This window comes from Salmo trutta, chromosome 27 (genome assembly GCF_901001165.1).
Source record: "Salmo trutta chromosome 27, fSalTru1.1, whole genome shotgun sequence".
Classification (NCBI taxonomy): Eukaryota; Metazoa; Chordata; class Actinopteri; order Salmoniformes; family Salmonidae; genus Salmo; species Salmo trutta.
In genome coordinates this window covers 13,968,416-13,992,838 of record NC_042983.1, presented here as the reverse complement: position 1 = coordinate 13,992,838, position 24,423 = coordinate 13,968,416, and the positions used below count along the sequence as shown (strand labels likewise).

At 42.4% G+C, this 24,423-nt stretch overlaps 2 protein-coding genes across 6 annotated transcripts; one reads left to right on the top strand and one right to left on the bottom strand.

Moving 5' to 3' along the window:
• Window positions 1–247: 247 nt before the first annotated feature.
• On the bottom strand, window positions 248–20,152 carry LOC115164362 (cell division control protein 45 homolog). 5 transcript variants are annotated; one of them, XM_029716763.1, is made up of 9 exons: window positions 19,887–20,152; window positions 17,871–18,107; window positions 13,325–13,424; window positions 12,497–12,636; window positions 11,591–11,852; window positions 11,368–11,489; window positions 11,136–11,216; window positions 10,819–10,900; window positions 248–704 (listed from the first exon to the last, which is right to left on the bottom strand). In XM_029716763.1, the coding sequence occupies exons 3-6, from the start codon at window positions 13,385–13,387 to the stop codon at window positions 11,481–11,483; spliced, it is 474 nt and encodes a 157-aa protein (XP_029572623.1). In that variant the 5' UTR covers window positions 13,388–13,424; window positions 17,871–18,107; window positions 19,887–20,152; the 3' UTR covers window positions 248–704; window positions 10,819–10,900; window positions 11,136–11,216; window positions 11,368–11,480. The 5 variants fall into 5 exon arrangements, with proteins under 5 accessions (XP_029572623.1, XP_029572621.1, XP_029572625.1 ...); XM_029716761.1 differs by lacking the exon at window positions 248–704 and having other exon boundaries at window positions 10,731–10,900; XM_029716765.1 differs by lacking the exon at window positions 248–704 and having other exon boundaries at window positions 10,731–10,900; window positions 11,591–11,849.
• Window positions 20,153–20,226: 74 nt separating this feature from the next.
• LOC115164361 (ubiquitin recognition factor in ER-associated degradation protein 1) lies at window positions 20,227–24,059 on the top strand. The gene is made up of 12 exons (XM_029716760.1): window positions 20,227–20,385; window positions 20,843–20,975; window positions 21,194–21,226; window positions 21,333–21,454; window positions 21,718–21,848; window positions 21,955–22,027; window positions 22,193–22,261; window positions 22,375–22,443; window positions 22,532–22,582; window positions 22,722–22,810; window positions 23,033–23,117; window positions 23,277–24,059. Exons 1-12 carry the CDS (start codon window positions 20,383–20,385, stop codon window positions 23,346–23,348), a joined length of 930 nt encoding a protein of 309 aa, XP_029572620.1. The 5' UTR covers window positions 20,227–20,382; the 3' UTR covers window positions 23,349–24,059.
• Window positions 24,060–24,423: the final 364 nt, after the last annotated feature.

Genomic DNA, 24,423 nt, shown 5'->3' with positions numbered 1-24,423 from the left:
ATTCCGACACACACACACCAGACTCCCCTGTCTGGGACAGGGAGAAGGGATTTACGAACAGCCAGTGATTCAGCAATGAACAAAGCATGAGTAACTATGTGTACGAGTGTAAGAATGTTTCTTTCTGTGTTCATGAACTATGACAAATGGTTTCTCTCTAAAAATGTTTTTGGAAAGTCTTCACATGGGGAAAAAAACAACAATCTGATCCAAAATGTTGACGATAAAAGCATGACAAGTATGAATAAATAATGTAGATTAACTTTATAGAATTTTTCATATTGCTTTACCAATATTCTACTCCATCTCAACACATTTCATTCTCAACCAGGTGACCAATGTAATACAATGATACAATATACCTATAATAATCTCAGTAGCATTGGGAACATCATGGTTTCTGACACATGGAGAAGCCATTTTAGTGAACAGTAAACTTGACCTAGATGAGGAAGAGAGATTGGGACACGATGAGGAAGGGGGAAGGCGCTGGGAGCTAAAGAGTCCCCTTATTATTTGTTGTTTCTCATGACCTGACCTTTCACCTCTAACCTTGGCCTGTGGAGTCAGAAGTCACTTCCCTCTACTGATCACGCATGAGCTCATCTCCCTGGAATCCCCCACGTCACTGAGGTCACAAACCCTCTGACACGTCACACCTGCTGGAGCACTCAAAGCATTCAGGTCAGGTGGTCACTGCACACCTTATAGTGAAAAATAGACAAAGACCGAAAGACAGAGAGATACAGGGGGAGGGGAGAGAAAGAAGGAAAGATAACGAACACTCACCTTCTGAATAACAAAATATTGTACTTTATGTCATATCAAGCCTCTAAATCCCAGTTAGGGAGTCTCTATAAAGGAGTCTGGTAGGAGCATACTTTCTCTTAGTCAGATCTTTGATGAATAAAAGGTTAGGTGATTTACTTTAACAAGGTGATTCATACAAAAAGAGAGAGTAATAGATGACTCAGCCAAAGCAGGTGCATCCAGATAAAGAGTCTCCAATAAAACAGAGTTTGTCACTCCATTCCCATGCTTACAGTAAAAGGACAAATGGGAGTTTATCATCTTAACTGATGAGCAACTACATAAGCTATTTTTTTAGAAGTGGTAAGTGGCATAATTCATGGCTCGATAGTTGGGGACCACTGAGACTTAAGCCAGCCCAGTAGCACGATCAGACTTCCTGTCGGACAACGGAACAGGAAGGAACATGCGAAATATGGGAGAGAGGGGGCTTAAACACTGCTCCATCACACGTGTGAAACACTCCTTGTTATGGGCTCTCTAGTTGTTGTCTCACACTACTATCCCTCAAGTATGAACACACACACAGATGCACACACACACATCCATGAACACGCGCAGAGAGAGACACACACACACACATACACACAGTCTTGCGCAGCTAACCTTGTGGGGACATACAATTCAGTCCCATTCAAAATCCTATTTTCCTTAACCCCTATCCCTAAGCTTAACCCAAAAACCTAACCTTGACCCTAAACCTAACCCTAGCTCCTAACACTAACCCTAGCTCCTAACCCTAAACCTAATTCTAACCTTAACCCTAAACCCCATAGAAATAGCATTTGACCTTGTAGGGGTCAACAAAATGTCCCCAGTTGGTCAAAGTTTTGTTTGTTTACTATTCTTGTGGGGACTTCTGGTCCTCACAAGTATATTTAAACACATCCATACACTTCCATACACACACAAGTCCACAGACACACACACATCCACGTCCCTGTCCACACACACCCACACCCACACACACCTGGGCCAGACAAAGTCACTCATTCCAAATCTTTAATCTCATCTACCCTGCACTACACCGTCCTAAAGTAGTTGTGTTTGTGTTGGAGATGTTTTTGGACTTGTCAGCAAAAAAAACAGAGGCTACTCCCTCAGACATCCCACCCAAGACATTCCTGCTTTTGTCATCTAGATGGAACAACATGTTGTTCCTTCACACTAGAATGAGGAATCAAGTCTCCAGTGAGGAGGTTATCAACTGCATTACAAAATATTAACATAGAGTGAAAAGATTTTGAGAATGGGAGTTTTATCCAATTTTCCACTCCACCAATCGTCCAGAATAGATTAACAGATTCTAAACACCAGTCTGCCTACTGTAAAGTACACCAATACAACACCAGTCTGCCTACTGTATAGTACACCAATACAACACCAGTCTGCCTACTGTATAGTACACCAATACCACAACATCAGGCCACAACACAAAAAACAACCTTGTTAAACACTGAAACAAACATGCCAAAGAACAGACAACACATCCAAGAAACCACAAGGCAGCCGGACCAGACAAAAGCCTGACAGCTCTCTGCTGAGATGAAGGAGAGGGCCTGCAGGTTGTGGAATGTCAGTCGGCTCAGGAGACATTTTCTGAGTCTCTCTTCTTGTATGTCTGTCAACCTTTTCAGCTGGGGTGGGGGGGGGGGGGGGGGTTGATGTTGTAGTGACCAATCAAGTAAACCAAACTATAACCCAGGAATTACATACAACCCATCATTTGGAGAAACAGTGAGTGTCCTAAGGAAAGCTGCCCCTAACCCCTAAGGAGTGAGTGCATGCCATGCCAGCGGTCCTCTATCTACATTCGTGGCCAGAAGTTTAGAGAATGACACAAATATACATTTTCACAAAGTCTGCTGCCTTACTTTGTATGATGGTGATTTGCATATACTCCAGAATGTTATGAAGAGTGATCAGATGAATTGCAATTCATTGCAAAGTCCCTCTTTGCCATGCAAATGAACTGAATCCTCAAAAAACATTTCCACTGCATTTCAGCCCTGCCACAAAAGGACCAGCTGACATCATGTCAGTGATTCTCTCGTTAACACAGGTGTGAGTGTTGATGAGGACAAGGCTGGAGATCACTCTGTCATGCTAACTGAGTTCGAATAACAGACTTGAAGCTTCAAAAGGAGGGTGGTGCTTGGAATCATTGTTCTTCCTCTGTCAACCATGGTTACCTGCAAGGAAACACGTGCCATCATCATTGCTTTGCACAAAAAGGGCTTCACAGGCAAGGATATTGCTGCCAGTAAGATTGAACCTAAATCAACCATTTATCGGATCATCAAGAACTTCAAAGGAGAGCGGTTCAATTGTTGTGAAGAAGGCTTCAGGGCGCCCAAGAAAGTCCAGCAAGCGCCAGGACTGTCTCCTAAAGTTGATTCAGCTGCGGGATCGGGGCACCACCAGTACAGAGCTTGCTCAGGAATGGCAGCAGGCAGGTGTGAATGCATCTGCGCGGACAGTAAGGCGAAGACTTTTGGAAGATGGCCCCAATTTTGCCTAAGAACACAGCCATGAATAAAGAACAGTGCCAACACATCCTCCGAGAGAAACTTCTCCCAACCATCCAGGAACAGTTTGGCGACGAACAATGCCTTTTCCAGCATGATTGAGCACCTTGCCATAAGGCAAAAGTGATAACTAAGTGGCTCGGGGAACAAAACATCGATATTTTGGGTCCATGGCCAGGAAACTCCCCAGACCTTAATCCCATTGAGAACGTGGTCAATCCTCAAGAGGCGGGTGGACAAACAAAAACCCACAAATTCTGACCAACTCCAAGCATTGATTTTGTGTCATTCTCAAAACTTTTGGCCATGACTGTAGTCAACCCAAGGTCTTTGTAATTAATGGACAAGGCTGGTTTTTGTATCATCTGGGCCTATCGGCCCACATATTTACATGGGAAATGACAATCAGTACAAGGGTAAATAAACAAACAAGTTACAACACACACACAGGATCCTGAGGAGAGCATTGTTTTGACACTAATTACGTCTTGCAGGAAACTCGGTGTTGCTTATTCCAGGCACTGGTGTGGATTTTCTCTGTTGACTGATGCTCACAACAGCACAGCTTGGGAAAAATAAACAAACTATTTGTTTAGGATTAAATTAGTGTTTCGATAATTCCTATGAGTGTGTGAGCCCCTATCAAAGTTTATCTTGGTACTAAGTAGCAGAAACAGTATGGTGCGGAACCCTCCCACTGGGCACAGATGTCAGTTCATGTCTAGTTTTGATTTCCATTTGGTTGAGTTGTCAACTAACGTGAAACCAGCAAACAATGTCACCATGGCATTGGATATAGGTTATAAGTTGGGTGAAAATAAATATGAAATTCCATTAAGTTGATGACTTTTAAAAAATCCAATCAGTTTTCCACATTGTATTCAACGTCATCACACTTAATTTTGGGGTTGAAATGACATAGAAACAATGTTGACTCAACCAGTTTTGGCCCAGTGGATTCTGTTTTGAATACCCTCAGGAATGGACTAGGATAGTGTAAAGAATGTCCTTCCCTCTCTGTGAGGTTTCCAGGAAGTGCAGTGTGTTCCTTCTCATGAAAGGCTTTAATTGGCCTCAGGTCTGGCCTTCTGTGAGGCTGCCCACTCATCTGAGACACTGGCCTCTCCATGCCGTGTATGTGTCTAAGCATTCGGTATAGTCACAGATCCATGACGGTGGGTAGATGGTTAGACTTTCAGAAAGCAGTGGCAGTGGTAGGTCCTTTGTTCCCAACATGGTCTGTACTTTGATGGCATCTCGGTTTTAAGAAGGAAAGAATAAAAGCATGCACTGTAGTCAGGTTCATTGCTACACTAACAAATAAAAAATAATAAAAATACACATCAACATTTATACTCTGTTTCAAGAGTGCATTTAGAAAGAGGGTAGTGATGCCAGCTTTCGAGGCTGAACCTATAACTGTGAGAGGTCAGAGGTCACTAGGATTAAGGGTCAAAATGTAAAGGGCATCTGTAGACCCCAGCTGAATTTTTGGGGAGCTAGTTACGATTGGATCAGTAAATCCAGCACTGGGGAAGGGCAACTTATTTGTGTGTGTGTAACCCACTCACCATCCTCAGCAGTGACTCGGTGAGACGGGCGACAGGGAGTGGGAGTCAGCTGTGGGCTTTTGTCCCTGGTCGTCCAGCCTGGCTAATCCCATCAGGAATCTGGGATTGTTAAATCGAGAAAGAAAGAGGAAGAAAAATGGTGAAATGGCTTTAGAGGGAGAGGGTTATGCGCGAGAAGTGATTGAGACATGCTGTAAATATGTATGTGCCTGAATGCTTCACAGCCACTGTAAAAAAACATTAACGTAAACTCCCGAAGAGATCACAACTCATCTCCTTCACTCTGAAAGTGAGTTTGTTTGAGAGGATGTTAATCATTAAGCAACATTTTAAGTTTGAAAATGTTTTCTCTAAAACTTTCAAACATCTAAGTCTTTCTAAAAAATAAACAAATATGCAATACTATATGAATAAAGAGGTAAAGAGCTGCAACGGTGTTGACAGTGACCCATACACACACTCGCACACAGTGCTTTTGGCTAAAGTAGTCACTGGGGTCCTTCTGTGAACAAAGTAGCTAAACCCTAAGGAGTAAAGGCAACACGAGTGTGTGAGACTGTAAGGTCATCTAATACCCTCTGTCCCACAGCCTACCCCTCTCCTGCCACGTGGGTGTCGTGGCGACCCGACCAGGGGAGTGTGTCATAATCCTCTGGAACCGAGCAGCGGAAAGACCGGTGGCTACACATCACTGGGGGTTGGATGGGTGGAAGATGGGAATCAATAAATATGGTGGGGTTTGAGGTTTCCTTATCAAGGAATGTTCTGGTGGTTTTCCTGTCTGCCTTTCCACCAAATCACAGGATGTTTGTACCCCATCTCAACACCCCCATACCCTTTTACCTTCTCATAGCCTCACCCCAATCTATACAGAGGTCACATCTTTCAGATGCCATTGAAACGTGAAGAGATTGTGAATTCCATCCAGTCAATTATGGTATCCCTCCCACTGGCAATTCTTCGGGGGAAACATCACTCATGGTCTCTGTTGCAAAAAGTTGGGAATTAGCAGAATTCTGTCTAAAGACAAAGTTTCTACCCGGGTGAGCTTCCCCTGACATCTGACCAGGGTCCAATAGTGCACTTTATAGGGAATAGGGTGTTGTGGGATGCAATCTCAACTGTACCTCTCCAGTCCTAACCCATCTTTACTTCATCTCCAAACAATCTCCATCTCGCCATCATTTCACTCCACCTTTAAACCAAACCACCGCACCTCTCAAACCCCACCATATTTATTGATTCCCATCTTCCACCCATCCAACCCCCAGTGATGTGTAGCCACCGGTCTTTCTGCTGCTCGGTTCCAGAGGATTATGACACACTCCCTTGGTCGGGTCGCCACGACATACACACACACACCCACGTGGCAGGAGAGGGGTAGGCTGTGGGACAGAGGGTATTAGATGACCTTACAGTCTCACACACTCGTGTTGCCTTTACTCCTTAGGGTTTAGCTACTTTGTTCACAGAAGGACCCCAGTGACTACTTTAGCCAAAAGCACTGTGTGTGAGTGTGTGTATGGGTCACTTTGTCAACACCATTGCAGCTCTTTACCTCTTTATTCATATAGTATTGCATATTTGTTTATTTTTTAGAAAGACTTAGATGTTTGAAAGTTTTAGAGAAAACATTTTCAAACTTAAAATGTTGCTTAATGATTAACATCCTCTCAAACAAACTCACTTTCAGAGTGAAGGAGATGAGTTGTGATCTCTTCGGGAGTTTACGTTAATGTTTTTTTACAGTGGCTGTGAAGCATTCAGGCACATACATATTTACAGCATGTCTCAATCACTTCTCGCGCATAACCCTCTCCCTCTAAAGCCATTTCACCATTTTTCTTCCTCTTTCTTTCTCGATTTAACAATCCCAGATTCCTGATGGGATTAGCCAGGCTGGACGACCAGGGACAAAAGCCCACAGCTGACTCCCACTCCCTGTCGCCCGTCTCACCGAGTCACTGCTGAGGATGGTGAGTGGGTGACGCAACTTATTTGTGTGTGTCCTTCCCCAGTGCTGGATTTACTGAGCCAATCGTAATTATGGTTCACAATGTAAAGGAATAGTGGAACAGCGAAACCAGACCCTGACCAGGGAAGTCATTGCTGCGAAGTCCCACATCACAGTGGCCAAGTTCAAGAGACCATCTTCTCCCCAAGTAGAAGTAAACAATAATTTGTCTCTGTAAGCTCACTTTAGATAATAACATCACTAGAAAATAAACAGGTTCCACCCAGTAATTGGTGGGGTGGTGTGTGTGTGTGTGTGTGTGTGTGTGTGTGTGTGTGTGATATAGATATATATATATATATACACACACAGTTGAAGTCGGAAGTTTACATACACCTTAGCCAAATACATTTAAACTCAGTTTTTCACAATTCCTGACATTCAATCCTAGTAAAAAAATCCCTCTTAGGTCAGTTAGGATCACCACTTTATTTTTAGAATATGAAATGTCAGAATAATAGTAGAAAGAATGATTTATTTCAGCATTTATTTCTTTTAACACATTCCCAGTGGGTCAGAAGTTTACATACACTCAATTAGTATTTGGTAGCATAGCCTTTAAATCGTTTAACTTGGGTCAAACGTTTTGGGTAGCCTTCCACAAGCTTCCGACAAAGAGTTGGGTGAATTTTGGCCCATTCCTCCTGACAGAGCTGCTGTAACTGAGTCATGTTTGTAGGCTTCCTTGCTCGCACACGCCTTTTCTGTTCTGCACACAGATTTTTATAGGATTGAGGTCAGGGCTTTGTGATGGCCACTCCAATACCTTGACTTTGGTGTCCTTAAGCCATTTTGCCACAACTTTGGATGTATGCTTGGGGTCATTGTCCATTTGGAAGACCCATTTGCGACCAAGCTTAAACTTCCTGACTGATGTCTTGAAATGTTGCTTCAATATATCCACAAATTTCCTTTTTCATGATGCGAACTATTTTGTGAAGTGCACCAATCCCTCCTGCAGCAAAGCACGATGCTGCCACCCCCATTATTCACGGATGGGATGGTGTTCTTCGGCTTGCAAACATCCCCCTATTTCCTCCAATCATAACGATGGTCATTATGACAAAACAGTTCTATTTTTGTTTCATCAGACCAGAGGACATTTCTCCAAAAAGTACGATCTTTGTCCCCATGTGCAGTTGCAAACCGTAGTCTGGCTTTTTAATGGCGGTTTTGGAGCAGTGGCTTCTTTCTTGCTGAGCAGCCTTTCAGGTTATGTCGATATAGGACTCGTTTTACTGTGGCTATAGATACTTTTGTACCCGTTTCCTCCAGAATCTTCACAAGGTCCTTTGCTGTTGTTCTGGGATTGATTTGCACTTTTCGCACCAAAGTACGTTCATCTCTAGGAGACAGAACGCGTCTCCTTCCTGAGCGGTATGACAGCTGTGTGGTCCCATGGTGTTTATACTATTGTTTGTACAGATGAACGTGGTACCTTCAGGCATTTGGAAATTGCTCCCAAGGATGAACCAGACTTGTGGAGGTCTACAATTGTTTTTCTTGAGGTCTTGGCTGATTTCTTTTGATTTTCCCATGATGTCAAGCAAAAAGGCACTGAGTTTGAAGGTAGGCCTTGAAAAACATCCAAAAGGTACACCGCCAATTGATGTCAATTAAGCTATCAGAAGCTTCTAAAGCCATGACATAATTTTCTGGAATTTTCCAAACTGTTTAAAGGCACAGCCACCTTAGTATATGTAAACTTCTGACCCACTGGAATTGTGATACAGTGAATTATAAGTGAAATAATCTGTCTGTAAACAATTGTTGGAAGAATTACTTGTGTCATGCACAAAGTAGATGTCCTAACCAACATGCCAAAACTATAGTTTGTTAACAAGAAATGTGTGGAGTGATTGAAAAACAAGTTTAATGACTTCAAAATGTATGTAAACTTCCAACTTCAAATACAGTCGTGGCCAAAAGGTGAGAATGACAAATATTAATTTTCAAAGTCTGCTGCCTCAGTTTGTATGATGGCGATTTGCATATACTCCAGAATGTTATGAAGAGTGATCAGATGAATTGCAAGTCATTGCAAAGTCCCTCTTTGCCATGCAAATGAACTGAATACCTCAAAAACATTTCCACGGCACTTCAGCCCTGCCACAAAAGGACCAGCTGAAATCATGTCAGTGATTCTCTCGTTAACACAGGTGTGAGTGTTGATGAGGACAAGGCTGGAGATCCGTCTGTCATGCTGATTGAGTTCGAATAACAGACTGGAAGCTTCAAAAGGAGGGTGGTGCTTGGAATCATTGTTCTTCCTATGTCAAACATGGTTACCTGCAAGGAAACACGTGCCGTCATCATTGCTTTGCACAAAAAGGGCTTCACAGGCAAGGATATTGCTGCCAGTAAGATTGAACCTAAGTCAACCATTTATCGGATCATCAAGAACTTCAAGGAGAGCGGTTCAATTGTTGTGAAGAAGGCTTCAGGGCGCCCAAGAATGTCCAGCAAGCGCCAGGACCGTCTCCTAAAGTTGATTCAGCTGCAGGATCGGGGCACCACCAGTTCAGAGCTTGCTCAGGAATGGCAGCAGGCAGGTGTGAGTGCATCTGCACGCAGTGAGGCAAAGACTTTTGGAGGATGGCCTGGTCTCAAGGGCAGCAAAGAAGCCACTTCTCTCCAGGTAAAACATCAGGGACAGACTGATATTCTGCAAAAGGTACAGGGATTGGACTGCTGAGGACTGGGGTAAAGTCATTTTCTCTGATGAATCCCCTTTCCGATTGTTTGGGGCATCTGGAAAAAAGCTTGTCCAGAGAAGACAAGGGGAGCGCTACCATGAGTCCTGTGTCACGCCAACAGTAAAGCATCCTAAGACCATTCATGTGTGGGGTTGCTTCTCAGCCAAGGGAGTGGGCTCACTCACAATTTTGCCTAAGAACACAGCCATGAATAAAGAATGGTACCAACACATCCTCTGAGAGAAACTTCTCCCAACCATCCAGGAACAGTTTGGCGACGAACAATGCCTTTTCCAGCATGATGGAGCACCTTGCCATAAGGCAAAAGTGATAACTAAGTGGCTCGGGGAACAAAACATCGATATTTTGGGTCCATGGCCAGGAAACTCCCCAGACCTTAATCCCATTGAGAACTTGTGGTCAATCCTCAAGAGGCGGGTGGACAAACAAAAACTCACAAATTCTGACAAACTCCAAGCATTGATTATGCAAGAATGGGCTGCCATCAGTCAGGATGTGGCCCAGAAGTTAATTGACAGCATGCCAGGGCAGATTGCAGAGGTCTTGAAAAAGAAGGGTCAACACTGCAAATTTTGACTCTGCATCAACTTCATGTAATTGTCAATAAAAGCCTTCGACAATTATGAAATGCTTGTAATTATACTTCAGTATTCCATAGTAACATCTGACAAAATATCTAAAGACACTGAAGCAGCAAACTTTGTGAAAATTAATATTTTCACGACTGTACACAAACGTGTGTTCAGAGGAAACGAAATGCTAAACAATAGAACTATACACTTTCTAACATTGAGTTGCACTGCACCAGAGCTCAGTAAGCAAGATTCTCCTTCTGGAATGTTTCACTCTCACTGTGGAGAGCAGATCAGCCTTTCCTGTGAAACCTCCAGCACCCTCTGCCCTGTGGGTCATTGCTGCAGATTGATCAGAGAGAGATAAGGGGCTCATAGAGTGGGGCTTGGAGCACACCCATCCAAAAAAAGAAAACCGTACAATATACACATGGAATTGCCATCAAAGTGTCAGAGCTGAATAGACAAAACATTAGAAATACTGTTCGCTGAATAAAAGAGGTGAAGCACACAATCGAGATTATCACATTGGGCATGAATCTAATTGTAATGTCAGTCTCTTCCAGCATCTACAGCTTTCATATATTTCACTTTCAGGAACTTTACCCAAACATCAGTGTGCCTTAGGACAGCAGGGTGATGAGGCCATTCAGAAACTTAGTCCTGTCCTCCATCTTTAGCTCAATGACTGCAAAGGGAAAACACAGGTAAGGATGTGTGTGTCTGTTTGCATGGGGAAATGGTTAACACCTGATGATGTAATGATTACACAATTAAGAATGACTTGAGGCATCTGATGAGATCCAAAATCAAGTGTGTTAAAAAAAAAGTTGTAAAAAAAGTGTACAGCTAACAGGTTCCATCTGTAATGTGTCATGTCTGCCCTCTTGTGGCCAATATATACAATGACAAGAACATTTTACTTTCTTGAGGTGTCCAAGTGGTTGTGGAGAGTTCTGGAGCTGGTGCTCTCTGCTGCCTTCTCAAACGCACGGCCAATGAAACTATTGGAGGGGGAGAGGGTGAGAGAAATTAGAGGCAGAGCAAATGAAAGGAAACAAATTACAATGGTCATTTTTGGTTTCCCCACAAAGCACAACCAAGAACATTCAAGTGCTGTATCTTGCACACGACCGACACACGTTATGGACTCACTTCTTCTTGTCGGATGTCTCAGACTCAGGTGGGATGCCCAGAACGATGACAGTTCCCTTCAACATCCATGGGAGCAGCTATGACCAAGGGCAGTAGCTTACAGCGCTTATTCCTTATTCCATCTAAAAACAACATTTTCTTTTGAAACTAATTGAAGACAAGGAGCAATAGAGCTAGACGGGGTCTTGGACAATGGGTAGGTGAAACACAGTGAGGAACTCACAGAGCGTACGAAGGCTTTGAGCAGGTACTTGCAGAGCAGAGTCAAAGCCATGGGCTTGGAGAACAGCTTCACATCAGGAGTGCCCTGCACAGAGATGGAGAGGAGCATCTCACTCACACGCACCTCCAAGAGGTAGCAGTAGAGGAAGGGTCCCTGTGACAGTACGAGGTTGGTGCAGATGCAGCTCGCTACAGTCTGTTGGATGGCTTTCAGCTTCTTCTTAGCCAGGTCAATGCCACCATGGAGACACTCCAGGTTACTGCTACAGAGAGGAGAGATATCAGGATGGGATCATTCCAACACCTAGGGTGCATTCATTAGCGCACAGCATAGCAAAACTTTTTGCAATGAAAATTAGATTCTATTGGACAAATTCAGGTAGGTCCACTCCAGTCTCATCCCGTTTGAATGGAGATAGATTTCTATTGAAATGTTTAATATATCCTTTCTATAATACCTCTAGCATCGGCACCATGCAATGCACCCTGGATAGAAAATGTGCTGGACTCTGCGTTAAAATTACAAATTTCTCAAAGTAGGAATATCGCAAAAATGTATCAATGGCTCAATCGAGAGAAGACATCCTCCTCAGTTATGACATCAGTCAGTATTGAAATCTGACATGTACGATAGACGTTTTCGCAATCTAAAAGTCGTATTATATTAACTTCCAGTGTAGTGAGAGCAACCATCACGGTGCCACTTCATACTGGGCAGGATTTCTGCCTGCTTGAACGCCAATAACTCAAATACACATGAAAACATGAAAAGACCCAGAGAAATCGATAGAACAAAAACAATATAACATTCAAGATGGGTGAACCTTTCCTTTAATGATATGGCATCCAGATGTATTTGTTTTATATTCGTGTGTGTGTGCGTGCATGGATGCACATGTGTGTGTACCTGGAGAGGAAGTCAAGGGCCTTGATGAAGTTGTCACCAGGGCTCTCATCCTTCTCAGTGTTCTCCAGCAGGGCGACAGCAGCGTGCACCACATCATTGGCCAGGAAACGATTCTCGAAGCCAAAGTGAACGCCGAATGTCTGGATACGGATGTCCGTCATAGTGAAGGAACAGTGATAAAAGCATTTCAAATGATGGTTATTGGGTATATTAAGAGAGGAGAACATTGTATTCATCATATACAGAGTCAGATGGAGGAACCCAGAGTCATTGATACTGGGGATTATTTACAGATTCAGGTAACTGGCAAAATGAATTGACCACCACCATAAAGTGTCTTTAATAGGCACTGGGCCACCACGTGCCAGAACAGCTTCAATGCACCTTGGCATGGATTCTACAAGTGTCTGGAACTCTATTGGAGATGTGACACCATTCTTCAACGACAAATTCCATAATTTAGTGTTATGTTGATGGAAAATGCTGTCTCAGGCACCGCTCCAGAATCTCCCATAAGCATTCAATTGGGTTGAGGTCTGGTAACTGGGACGGCCATGGCATATGGTTTACATCGTTTTCATGCTCATCAAACCAATCAGTGACTACTCGTGTCCTGTGGAGAGGCATTGTCATCCTATGGGGACATAGCTATGGAAGCCAAAATAATGGTCTGCACAGGACTTTTATACATGCCCTAAGCATGGGTTGTTAACTGCTTAATTAACTCAGGAACCACACCCGTGTGGAACACCTGCTTTTAATACACTTTGTATCCCTCATTTACTCAAGTGTTTCCATATATTGATGCACAAGAACAGACACTCTTACCTGTATTTGTTGGACGATTTCTTCTATGACTTCTCGCAGATTCTCTTTGATCGACATGTCCATGGAGTTGAACTTCTGCTTCACCTGCTTCAGGGGCAGGCTGGACAACACAAACAGAAAGAATCTTTAATAATCCTTTAAACAACCCATTATCATCAATAAATCAAATGACAAACTGCTGCTCATTACTCTTGATGAAGTGACATTTGTCCTTCAGAGGCCACTGACTAATTGATTAGTAAATTATACTCAAGAATTTGAGTCCTGCATGTCCCTAGAGTGATCATTTGCTAATTTGAAAGATGATTCTAGTTGACAGTCAACTTGGGGATCGCATACCCCATGTCAGCAAAGAACTCTTGGAGTTTCCTCTGGTCGTGCATGGACCAGAGCTTGAAGTTGCAGGAGGTGTAAGAGGAGTTACATTACTCTCATACAGAGACCAGTGTTGGTACAGGGCCAGACACAGACTGAGACAGTGTTTCAAGGGGTTAACACACAAAGAATGCAGGACAGAGAGCAGAGGGTGACAAGCAGGACAGCATACACACAACCAGCCACAAAGATGTGGCAACGCTTAAGGTGTCAGCATACAGTGCATTCGGAAAGTATCCAGACCTTCACTTTTTCCACATTGTTATGTTAGCCTTATAAAATGTTTCTCAATCTACACATAATAGCCTATAACGACAAAGCTACAACATGTTTAGACATTTTAGCAAATGTGAAATGAAAAACAGGAAATATCTTATTTACATAAGTATTCAAACCCTTTGCTATGAGACTCAATTGAGCTCAGGTGCATTCTGTTTCCATTGATCATCCTTGAGATGTTTCTATAACTTGGAGTCCACCTGTGGTAAATTAAATTGATTGGACATGATTTGGAAAGGCACACACCTGTCTAAATAAGGTCCCACAGTTGACAGAGCAAAAACCAAGCCATGCGGTGGAGATGGGAGAAGTTTCCAGAAGGACAACCATCTCTGCCAGCACTCCCCGAATCAGGCTTTTAAATGGTAGTGGTCAGATGGGCCTTTTACAGAGGAGTGGTTTCCATGACAGCCCGCTTGGAGTTTGTCAAAAGGCACCTAAAGGACTCTGACCATGAGAAACAAGATTCTCAGGTTTGATGAAACCAAGATTGAACTCTTTGGTCTGAATGCCATGAGTCAAAGCTGGAAGAAACCAGGCACAGCTCATCACCTGGCCAATACCATCCCTACGGTGAAGCATGGTGGTGGCAGCATCATGCTGTGGGAATGTTTTTCAGCGGCAGGGACTGGAAGACTTGTCAGGATCAAGGGAAAGCTGAACGGAGCAAAGTACAGAGAGATCCTTGATGAAAACCTGCTCCAGAGTGCTCAGGACCTCAGACTGGGGCAAAGGTTTACCTTCCAACAGGATAACGACCCTTAGCACATAGCCAAGACAATGCAGGAGTCGCTTCGGGACAAGTTTCTGAATGTCCTTGAGTGGCCCAGATGTCTGTTTTTAATAAATTTGCAAAAATGTCTAAACCTGTTTTTGCTTTGTCATTATGGGGTTATTATGTGTATATTGATGAGGGGGGGGCAATTTAATTAATTTTTGAGAACTAAGAGATATCTGTGACATTGTGTTGTGTGACAAAACTGAACATTTTAAAGTGGCCTACACAAGGTGCACAATCATCCTCTTGATATGGTACACCTGTCAAGTGGATGGATTATTTTGGCAAAGGAGAAATGCTCACTAATAGGTATGTAAACAAATTTTTGCATGTATGGAACAATGGGGATTTTTTATTTTATTTCAGCTCATTAAAACAGGGGATAAACGCTTTACATGTTATGTTTATATTTTTGTTCAATATATATTAAATTACACAGTGCAGAGAATCTTGTTTCTCATGGTCAGCGTCTTTAGGTGCCATTCGGCAAACTCCAAGCGAGCGGTCATGTGCCTTTTAGTGAGGAGTGGCTTCCGTCTGACCACTCTACCATAAAGGCCTGATTAGTGATGCTGCAGAGATGGTTGTCCTTCTGGAAGATTCTCCCATCTCCAGAGGAACTCTAGAGCTCTGTCAGAGTGACCATTGGGTTGTTGGTCACCTCCCTGACCAAGGCCATTCTCCCCCAATTGCTGTTTGGCTGGGCGGCCAGCTATAGGAAGAGTCTTGTTGGTTCAAACTTCTTCCAATTAAGAATGATAGAAGCCGCGGTGTTCTTGGGGACCTTCAATGCTGCAGAAACGCTTTGGTACACCTCAGCACAGAAAAAAAAATGTATGAAAAGTATGCATTCACTACTGTAAGTCGCTCTGGATAAGAGCGTCTGCTAAATGACTAAAATGTAAAATGTACCTCCCCAGATCTGTGCCTCAACACAACCCAGTCTCGGAGCACTACGGACAATTTCTTCAACTTTATAGCTTGGTTTTTGCTCTGACATGGACAGGTGTGTGCCTTTCCACATCATGTCCAATCAATTGAATGTACTACAGGCTGACTCCAATCAAGTTGTAGAAACATGTCAAGGATGATCAATGGAAACAGGATGCACCTGAGCTCAATTTCGATTCTCATCGCAAAGGGTCTGAATACTTATGTAAATAAGGGAAAGGTTTTTAAAATACATTTGCAAAAAATTCTAAAACCCTGTCATTTTGGGGTATTGTGTATAGATTGCTGAGGATTTAAAAATGTTAATCAATTTTGGAATAAGGCTGTAACTTAACAAAATGTTGAAAAAGTTAAGGGGTCTGAATACTTTCCCAAAGGCACTGCGTGTGTGTGTGTAATATAGATACACAATACCAGTCCAAATTTGACACACCTACTCATTCAAGTACTTTCTTCAAAGTAGCTACCCTTTGCCTTGACAGCTTCATGAGGTAGTCTCCTGGAATGCATTTCAATTAACAGGTGTGCCTTGTTAAAAGTTAATTTGGGGAAATTATTTCATTCTTAATGCGTTTCAGACAATCAGTTGTGACAAGGTAGGGGTGGTATACATAATATATCCCTATTTGGTAAAATACCAAGTCCATATTATTGCAAGAACAGCTCAAATAAGCAAAGAGGAATGACAGTCCATCATTACTTTAAGACATGAAGGTCAGTCAATGCGATAAATGTCAAGAATTTTGAAAGTTTCTTCAAGTGAAGGTGCAAAAACCATCAAGCTCTATGATGAAACTGGATCTAATGAGGACTGCCACAGGAATGGAAGGACCCAGAGTTACCTCTGCTGCAGAGGATAAGCTTATTAGAGTAACGCGACTCAGATTGCAACCTAAATAAATGCTTCAGAGCTCAAGTAACAGACACATCTCAACATCAACTGTTTAGAGGAGACTGCGTGAATCAGGGCTTCATGGTCGAATTGCTGCAAAGGAACAACTACTAAAGAACACCAACAAGAAGAGACTTGCTTGGGCCAAGAAACACGAGCAATGGACATTAGACCGGTGGAAATATGTCCTTTGGTCTGATGAGTCCAAATTTGTGATCTTTGGTTCCAACCGCCATGTCTTTGTGAGACGCAGAGTAGGTGAACTGATGATCTCTGCATGTGTGGTTCCCACCCTGAAGCATGGAGGTGTAATGGTGCTTTGCTGGTGACACTCAGTGATTTATTTAGAATTCAAGGCACTCTTAACCAGCATGGCTACCACAGCATTCTGCAGCAATACACCATCCCATCTGGTTTGCGCTTACGGGACTATCATTTGTTATTCAACAGGACAATGACCCAACACACCTCCAGGCTGTGGAAGGGCTATTTGACCAAGAAGGAGAGTGATGAGTGCTGCATCAGATGACCTGGCTTCCACAATCACCTGACCTCAACCCAATTGAGACGGTTTGGAATGAGTTTGACTGCAGAGTGAAGGAAAAGCAGCCAACAAGTGCTCAGCATATGTGGGAACTTCTTCAAGACTTCTGGAAAAGCATTCCAGGTGAAGCAGGTTGAGAGAATGCCAAGTGTGTAAAGCTGTCAAGACAAAGGGTGGCTACTTTGAATTATCTAAAATATTTTGATTTGTTTAACACTTTTTTGGTTACTACATGATTCCATGTGTTATTTCATAGTTTTGATGTCTTCGCCATTATTCTACAATATAGAAAATAGTAGAAATAAAGAAAACCCCTTGAATGCGTAGGTGTGTCCAAACATTTGACTGGTACTGTGAGGATTAGATAGAGAGGACCCAGTTTCAACATAATCAATATATAAAATCCCTGAAGTCCCAAGGTATCCATATTGCTCATAGTCAAACAGGATCTCATGTCTGAAATGAAAATGTTTCAAGTCCCAATCTGCACATCATTACTGTTTAAATCTTAAAACTCTAAAGAACCATCACCTTCGTGCCTCCCACTCTCTCTATCCTTCTCTCCACTGCCCCCTAAAACATGTGAACATGTTGGTATAAATAGCAACACATCACTTCAATATGATCGGCTTTGTCCACCATTTGTGGAATCATCATTGTCATACACATAAATCAAATCACACCGGGCAGACTTTTAATAAGAACCAGAAATATGAGAAAGATCCACCTTGGGGCTCAAAGGGTTATTTACGTAGAGGTGGGATGGGATCAATAGAGGGTATTTGTCATAACTTCTGTGACATCAATATGGTAATACAGCATCGTATCGTCTCCGTTTCCCAGAAGGCACTGAGCCTCCGTCGCTCTTATTCCCAGAGTCCTCGCTGCCTTACTCTTCATCGCGGAAGATGTCCTCATAAGAGGGCACTCCAAGGTCATCATCCTGCTTTATCGTCAGCTTCACCTTGGGGGGGGGGGATTGTGAGAGATTGGGTTCAGAACACTGGTTGATGGTGGTTATGCCATCTGGACAACAACTTCTTTGCTCTTTATCATCTCAAGGGTAGTATCCTCAAGGACTTTTCTCCTGTGAAGTCACACAACTGCTGCCAAAGTCAAGCAACCACTTGTGAAGGACTAGCCCAAACTTAGACCTCTATTAGTAATTTAATAATAATAATAATACAAGGTCTAATTGTATTCCAATAGCAAATGTTTGAGAACTCACAATCAAATTACTACCTGTGTAGTGGTACGTGTTCCACTTTGGAATGTATATCCACAGTCAGTAGAGTTCTTAAAAAGCCCTCCCTAACATGACCACGCAGTGCACAAGAAACTATTAAATCCAATTGTTAGATGCTACCGCCGCCCTCCAAATCAAACATGCATTCCATGTTGTGTTCGCGCTTTGCGTGCAAGCCTGTCTGTTTCTCACACTTGTTTGTCCTAGCTAATCAGCCTTGCAATATAGGAGCCATGATGCCGCAGACAAGTAGTAGAATGGGGCATGCACACACTGACATCAATGTTTAATTATTTTTTGGGGGATGGGGGGGGGCGTCAACAAACGAATCGAAACTGTCCACCAAAGAGCCACAGACAAACGGCGGTAAATAAGTGGGCTAGTGTTATACGGCTAGACATAGAATATAATCTCGGTCTAGAAGCTGGGTTAGTAAAGGACCAGTGTACCCTACATAACAGACCTTGACTATGTCCCAAATGGCACCCTATTCTCCACATAGTGCACTACTTTTGCCTTGGGTTGTGCCATGGCGGAGATTTTTGTGGGCTATACTCAGCCTTGTCTTCGGACGGTAAGTTGGTGGTTGTAGACATCCCTCTAGTGGTGTGGGGGCTGTGCTTTGGCAAAGTGGGTGGGGTTATATCCTGCCTGTTTGGCCCTGTCCGGGGGTATCATCGGATGGGGCCACAGTGTCTTCTGATCACTCCTGTCTCAGCCTCCAGTATTTATGCTGCAGTAGTTTATGTGTCGGGGGGCTAGGGTCAGTCTGTTACATCTGGAGTATTCTCTTGTCTTATCCGGTGTCCTGTGTGAATTTAAATATGCTCTCTCTAATTCTCTCTTTCTCTCGGAGGACCTGAGCCCTAGGACCATGCCTCGGGACTACCTGGCATGATGACTCCTTGCTGTCCCCAGTCTACCTGGCCATGCTGCTGCTCCAGTTTCAACTGTTCTGCCTGCGGCTACGGAACCCTGACCTGTTCACGGGACGTGCTTGTTGCACCCTCGACAACTACTATGATTATTATTATTTGACCATGCTGGTCATTTATGAACATTTTAACATCTTGACCATGTTCTGTTATAATATCCACCCGGCACAGCCAGAAGAGGACTGGCCACCCCTCATAGCCTGGTTCCTCTCTAGGTTTCTTCCTAGGGAGTTTTTCCTAGGGAGTTTTTCCTAGGGAGTTTTTCCTAGGGAGTTTTTCCTAGCCACCGTGCTTCTTTCACATGCATTGCTTGCTGTTTGGGGTTTTAGGCTGGGTTTCTGTACAGCACTTTGAGATTTCAGCTGATATACGAAGGGCTATATAAATACATTTGATTTGATTTATTCACTTGTTGCAAATAGCAGGCAAATTAACGTTAGCCGACTGAAAAATAGTCCTTTCCTCTCTATTGTTAGTTAAGTTACGTTAACTAATTATAGTAGTCAACGTTATCTAACTAGTTAGCGTGCAGGAAGCTAATTTCAGTTTCAGAAGCTCTCACCTGGTTGACAACGATGTCGTAGAATTCCTTTCTTATGTCCGTAATAAATATTTCACACTATTTTCGTGAGGTTGCATAAAATATAGCTATTTGTCCTTGAGCTCTCCTTGAGGAAATGTGGCGCCAAATTCGCACGTAAGGTGACGAAATTTAAACAGCCAATAAAACTCCACTTTGTAGAGTTTGTGTAAAACTGAACAATAGAAATTGCATGCTGGTAGGTATCTATCCATCCAGCTCCTTGAGCCAATCGCGTAGGATGTGATCTTGTTTTGTGGATTATGATTGGTGTTCATGCTTTGTTTTGTGATATTCGTCACTTCCTGCTGTCATCGTGGCTAAGCGGAAAACAACATTGGAGTTTCAGCCAGCAGTCAGCAGCCTGTTTGCTGGAGCAGTAATAAGCTATTTAATAGAAGAAGAATAACAAATAAGCTGTTTATTATTAGCTTTATTCATTTTGATATATAACGTTTGGAGTACAGTAGCACACATCATGGTAAGTACTCAATAACATTGGTTTTGACTGTTGCTTATGTCAAATAGTACCTACACTAACAACATCGCATTCGAAATTCACTCGCTAAGTTAACTACCGTTAGCGAGTAGGAAATAGGTAACGGTAGCTAACTCGCTAGCAAGCCATTTAACTCAAGTAATACATTGTCTCTATGCGATTTAAGACTAAATTAATATCTACCCTGCTTGGATACTTTACTACTTTACTTGTGAATCGTACTGCTTTAAAAAAGTCGTTATAGGGTGTCACTTGTCAGCTAGTTGTACATTACGCAGGCTAGCTAGTAGCTATGAAGATTTTTGAAATTGAAGTTAAAGATTGTTTTTTAAATAAATCACGGTAAGTTAGCTGCAGTAACCAGCTGGCTTACTGTCTCAAAATAGCTTATTTTAACCTAACATCACTGCCTAATTGTTTTTCGAAATATATGTCACAGTTTTCCTTCAACATGTTTGATCACCCGATCCCACGGGCTTTCCAAAACCGCTTCTCCACTCAATACCGCTGCTACTCTGTGTCCATGCTGGCGGGTCCCAACGACCGGTCGGATGTGGAGAAAGGAGGAAAAAGTAAGTAATCTATGTGATGGCTGTTCTATAAATTATACATTCGAATATATCGTAACTATACAAGGAATGTATGGAGTTTAACACCTATGCTTTGCACCAGTTCCCCATACACAAGTGAAAGATTGCTGTTACCCTCATCATACTGTCAATGTAATATTTATTATCCTGCTCTAAGTGTTCTTCAGTGCTCATATCACTGTAATGTTTTCTCCTTATAGTTATAATGCCACCATCAGCACTTGATCAACTAAGTAAGTATACACTTCCTACATTATCCAGATTTAAACTCTAATCTACAAATGCCATTTACCCAGCAGAAGTTGTTGTTTTTTTACCCTTCACTCTTTTCCCCCAAAGGCAGACTTAACATCACCTACCCCATGTTGTTCAAACTGACCAACAAGAACTCAGACAGAATGACACACTGTGGTGTCTTGGAGTTTGTAGCAGATGAGGGTATTTGTTACCTGCCACACTGGGTGAGCAGGGTTGTTTTATTTCAACACATATATTTTTTTATGAACTGGTGAGGTTTTAATAAACATATTCATAGCCCCTGGCATATATCTAGTGCCATATTTCAGTTTTCTATCAAAGGATGCTTTAAATTAGGGACACACAGTGTATGTTTATAAGTCACGCTCATTAAATCTTTGCTCACATATAGCCAGCTCTCTGTGGTCATGACCCTTTTTGTGTAGTGTGTCTGTAGTGACATGGCTGTTTGTGTGTTTCGCTGTAGATGATGCAGAATCTCCTGCTGGAGGAAGGGGGCCTGGTCCAGGTGGAGAGCGTTAACCTCATGGTGGCAACATACTCCAAGTTCCAGCCTCAGAGCCCAGACTTCCTGGATATCACTAACCCCAAAGCAGTGTAGGTACAGTTATAGACTTATCTCTCTGCACATTTAAGTGCCATTGAAAATAGACACAAAAACTACTCTGAAATTATTCTCATATTCTGCTTCTCTGTCTCATAGGTTGGAAAATGCCTTGAGAAACTTTGCCTGCTTAACCACAGGAGATGTTATTGCAATTAACTACAATGAAAAGGTAACTATTTAAAGTTATTGGTATGATGACTGGGTTACAAGGCAAAACTATAATGGAATTTGACTTTCCAGCAGAATGTTGCTTCTAAATTTAAGGTGTGGCATACAGTTGTGCCTGACCTGTTATCTTTCTAACATCTGTTTTTTCTCTCTATATTGATTTCAGATCTATGAACTGCGAGTGATGGAGACTAAGCCAGACAAGGCAGTATCTATCATTGAATGTGATATGAATGTAAGATCCTCTGTACTATCTATCGTACCATAAATGGAGACACAACACTGTAGCTTAGATTATGGTACCTAATAGCTCTACCTCACTCAGCCATACATGTTGTTGTCTCTCAGGTGGACTTTGATGCTCCGCTGGGTTACAAAGAACCAGAGAGACGTTACAAAGCACCAGAGGAGCCCACAGTAAGAACCACACGTATTTAGTATTTCTAATCTGGTCTCAGTGTTTATACTGTATGTTTGGATGAACTCTAATCACTCCTCACAACAGGAAGAGGAAGGAGACCCCAGCACTTGGACTGACATGGACATGAGATTCAGAGTGAGTTTGCTTATATTTTTCTTACTTACTGCAGTTTATACACATACTGTATGGTTCACATTCATTTATTTGTATCTCATACATAGTCATTCGCAATTTAACACATGAATGAATCTATGAATACTTATTCTCTCTAAAGGCCTTCACTGGTTCAGGCAATCGTCTGGATGGCAAAAAGAAAGGCATTGAGCCTAGCCCCGTCCCCATCGATCCCAGTGACATTAAAAGGTTGGGAGCTATGACCAGTCTAAAACCAATCCTTAGCCCTTTCCCCATATCCTGTCACTTTTGTATTTTCAGATCTGCATATCTCCCTGAATGCACATGTGACTAGGGTTGCAAAATTCTGGGAACTTTTAAAGTTCCTGGAATTTTGCAACCCTACATGTGACATGCTATGATGACATCAGCTCTGATCTTAACCTTTAACCCCTCTCTGTCCCCATACAGAGGGATTCCTAACTACGAGTACAAGGTCGGAAGGATCACCTTCATCAGAAACTCCAGGCCTCAGCCCAGGAAAACAATAGAGGATGTAAGTACGATGGTCAAAAAAGTAAAATGTACTAAACCGCTCAATCCCTTCCCTGCAAAACTGAAATTCAGAAAGGCATAAAAGCCATATTTAGACGGTTCAAATTGGATGTGCCAAATTTAAATGCAATAAGCTGAAGCTGGTCTTATTTATTTACAGGAGGATTCAGAATTCATCGCCTTTTCTGGTGAGGGACAGTCACTACGCAAGAAAGGTGGCAGAAAGCCTTGAGGCACTACAGTATTCAACTGCAGAGACTGACTGACTTACTGTAGACTCTACATACCCACACACCCATCATAAGAAACCAATAAAAGCAAGTCATGAAAAGAGCTGGGTTAATTTTTCTGTCCCTAAGCAGGAATCAGCAAGGTTTTACTTTCCTTTGATGATATTGTAACGGTCTTGTCCATGGTCAGCATGTTAAAAGCTCTTCTAAAAAACAGAATGCTATTTGGACTGAGGTTAGTCAGTGAAGACTTCTGCGGGGAGAACGGCTCACAATAATGGCTGGAACAGAGCGAATGGAATGGCATCAAACCATGTCTTTGATGTATTTGATACCATTCAACTTGTTCCGTTCTAGCCATTACCTTCGTCCCCAATTATGGTGCCACCAACCTCCTGTGGTTAGAGTACAGGGTTGCTGGTCTGAGCCCAGGCAAAGCCAGCTACCCTTTCCTTTTGCTACAATATGATGAATATAAACATTTTTCTACCTTGTTTTCTCATAATGGGATTACCCTTGTTGATGATGGAGTGGGTTAGATTTTTCTTTGAATATGTATCAAATTAATTAAGAAATGCTTCTGACATTGGAACCTGTTGAACTCGAACTTTGAGAGTGATGAGTGGCGGAGGCGGATAAGAGCCATTTCCTTTGTTTACTTATCAACTCTGAAATAAAGTACAGCGTTTTGAATAAAGTGCACTCTGTATAAATCTCTGTTAATTTTTGTCTTTAAATAATTGTGTGTGGAATGATTTTGGTTTATAGAGCCCAAAGGTAATGTGTATCAGCAGGTATTGAAATGGCTACATATTGTAATTCACACGTGTGTAATAAAGCACAGTAAAGGGATAGAACAACGTAAACATAAATGTAAAAAAAATTCTTTGTATACTTCTGCAAATATCAGCTTCTTGTTCTCGAGTTCATTCATTACCGGAAGTGGGTGGGTGGGACTCCTGCTTTTTCAGATTTTCCATTACTTACCACAGCCACAAAGTCATCGTACTTTTTTTTTTAATGAAAACAAAAATTTGCTTTTTGCTCTTAATTTAGGGTTATGGATAAGGTTAGCAC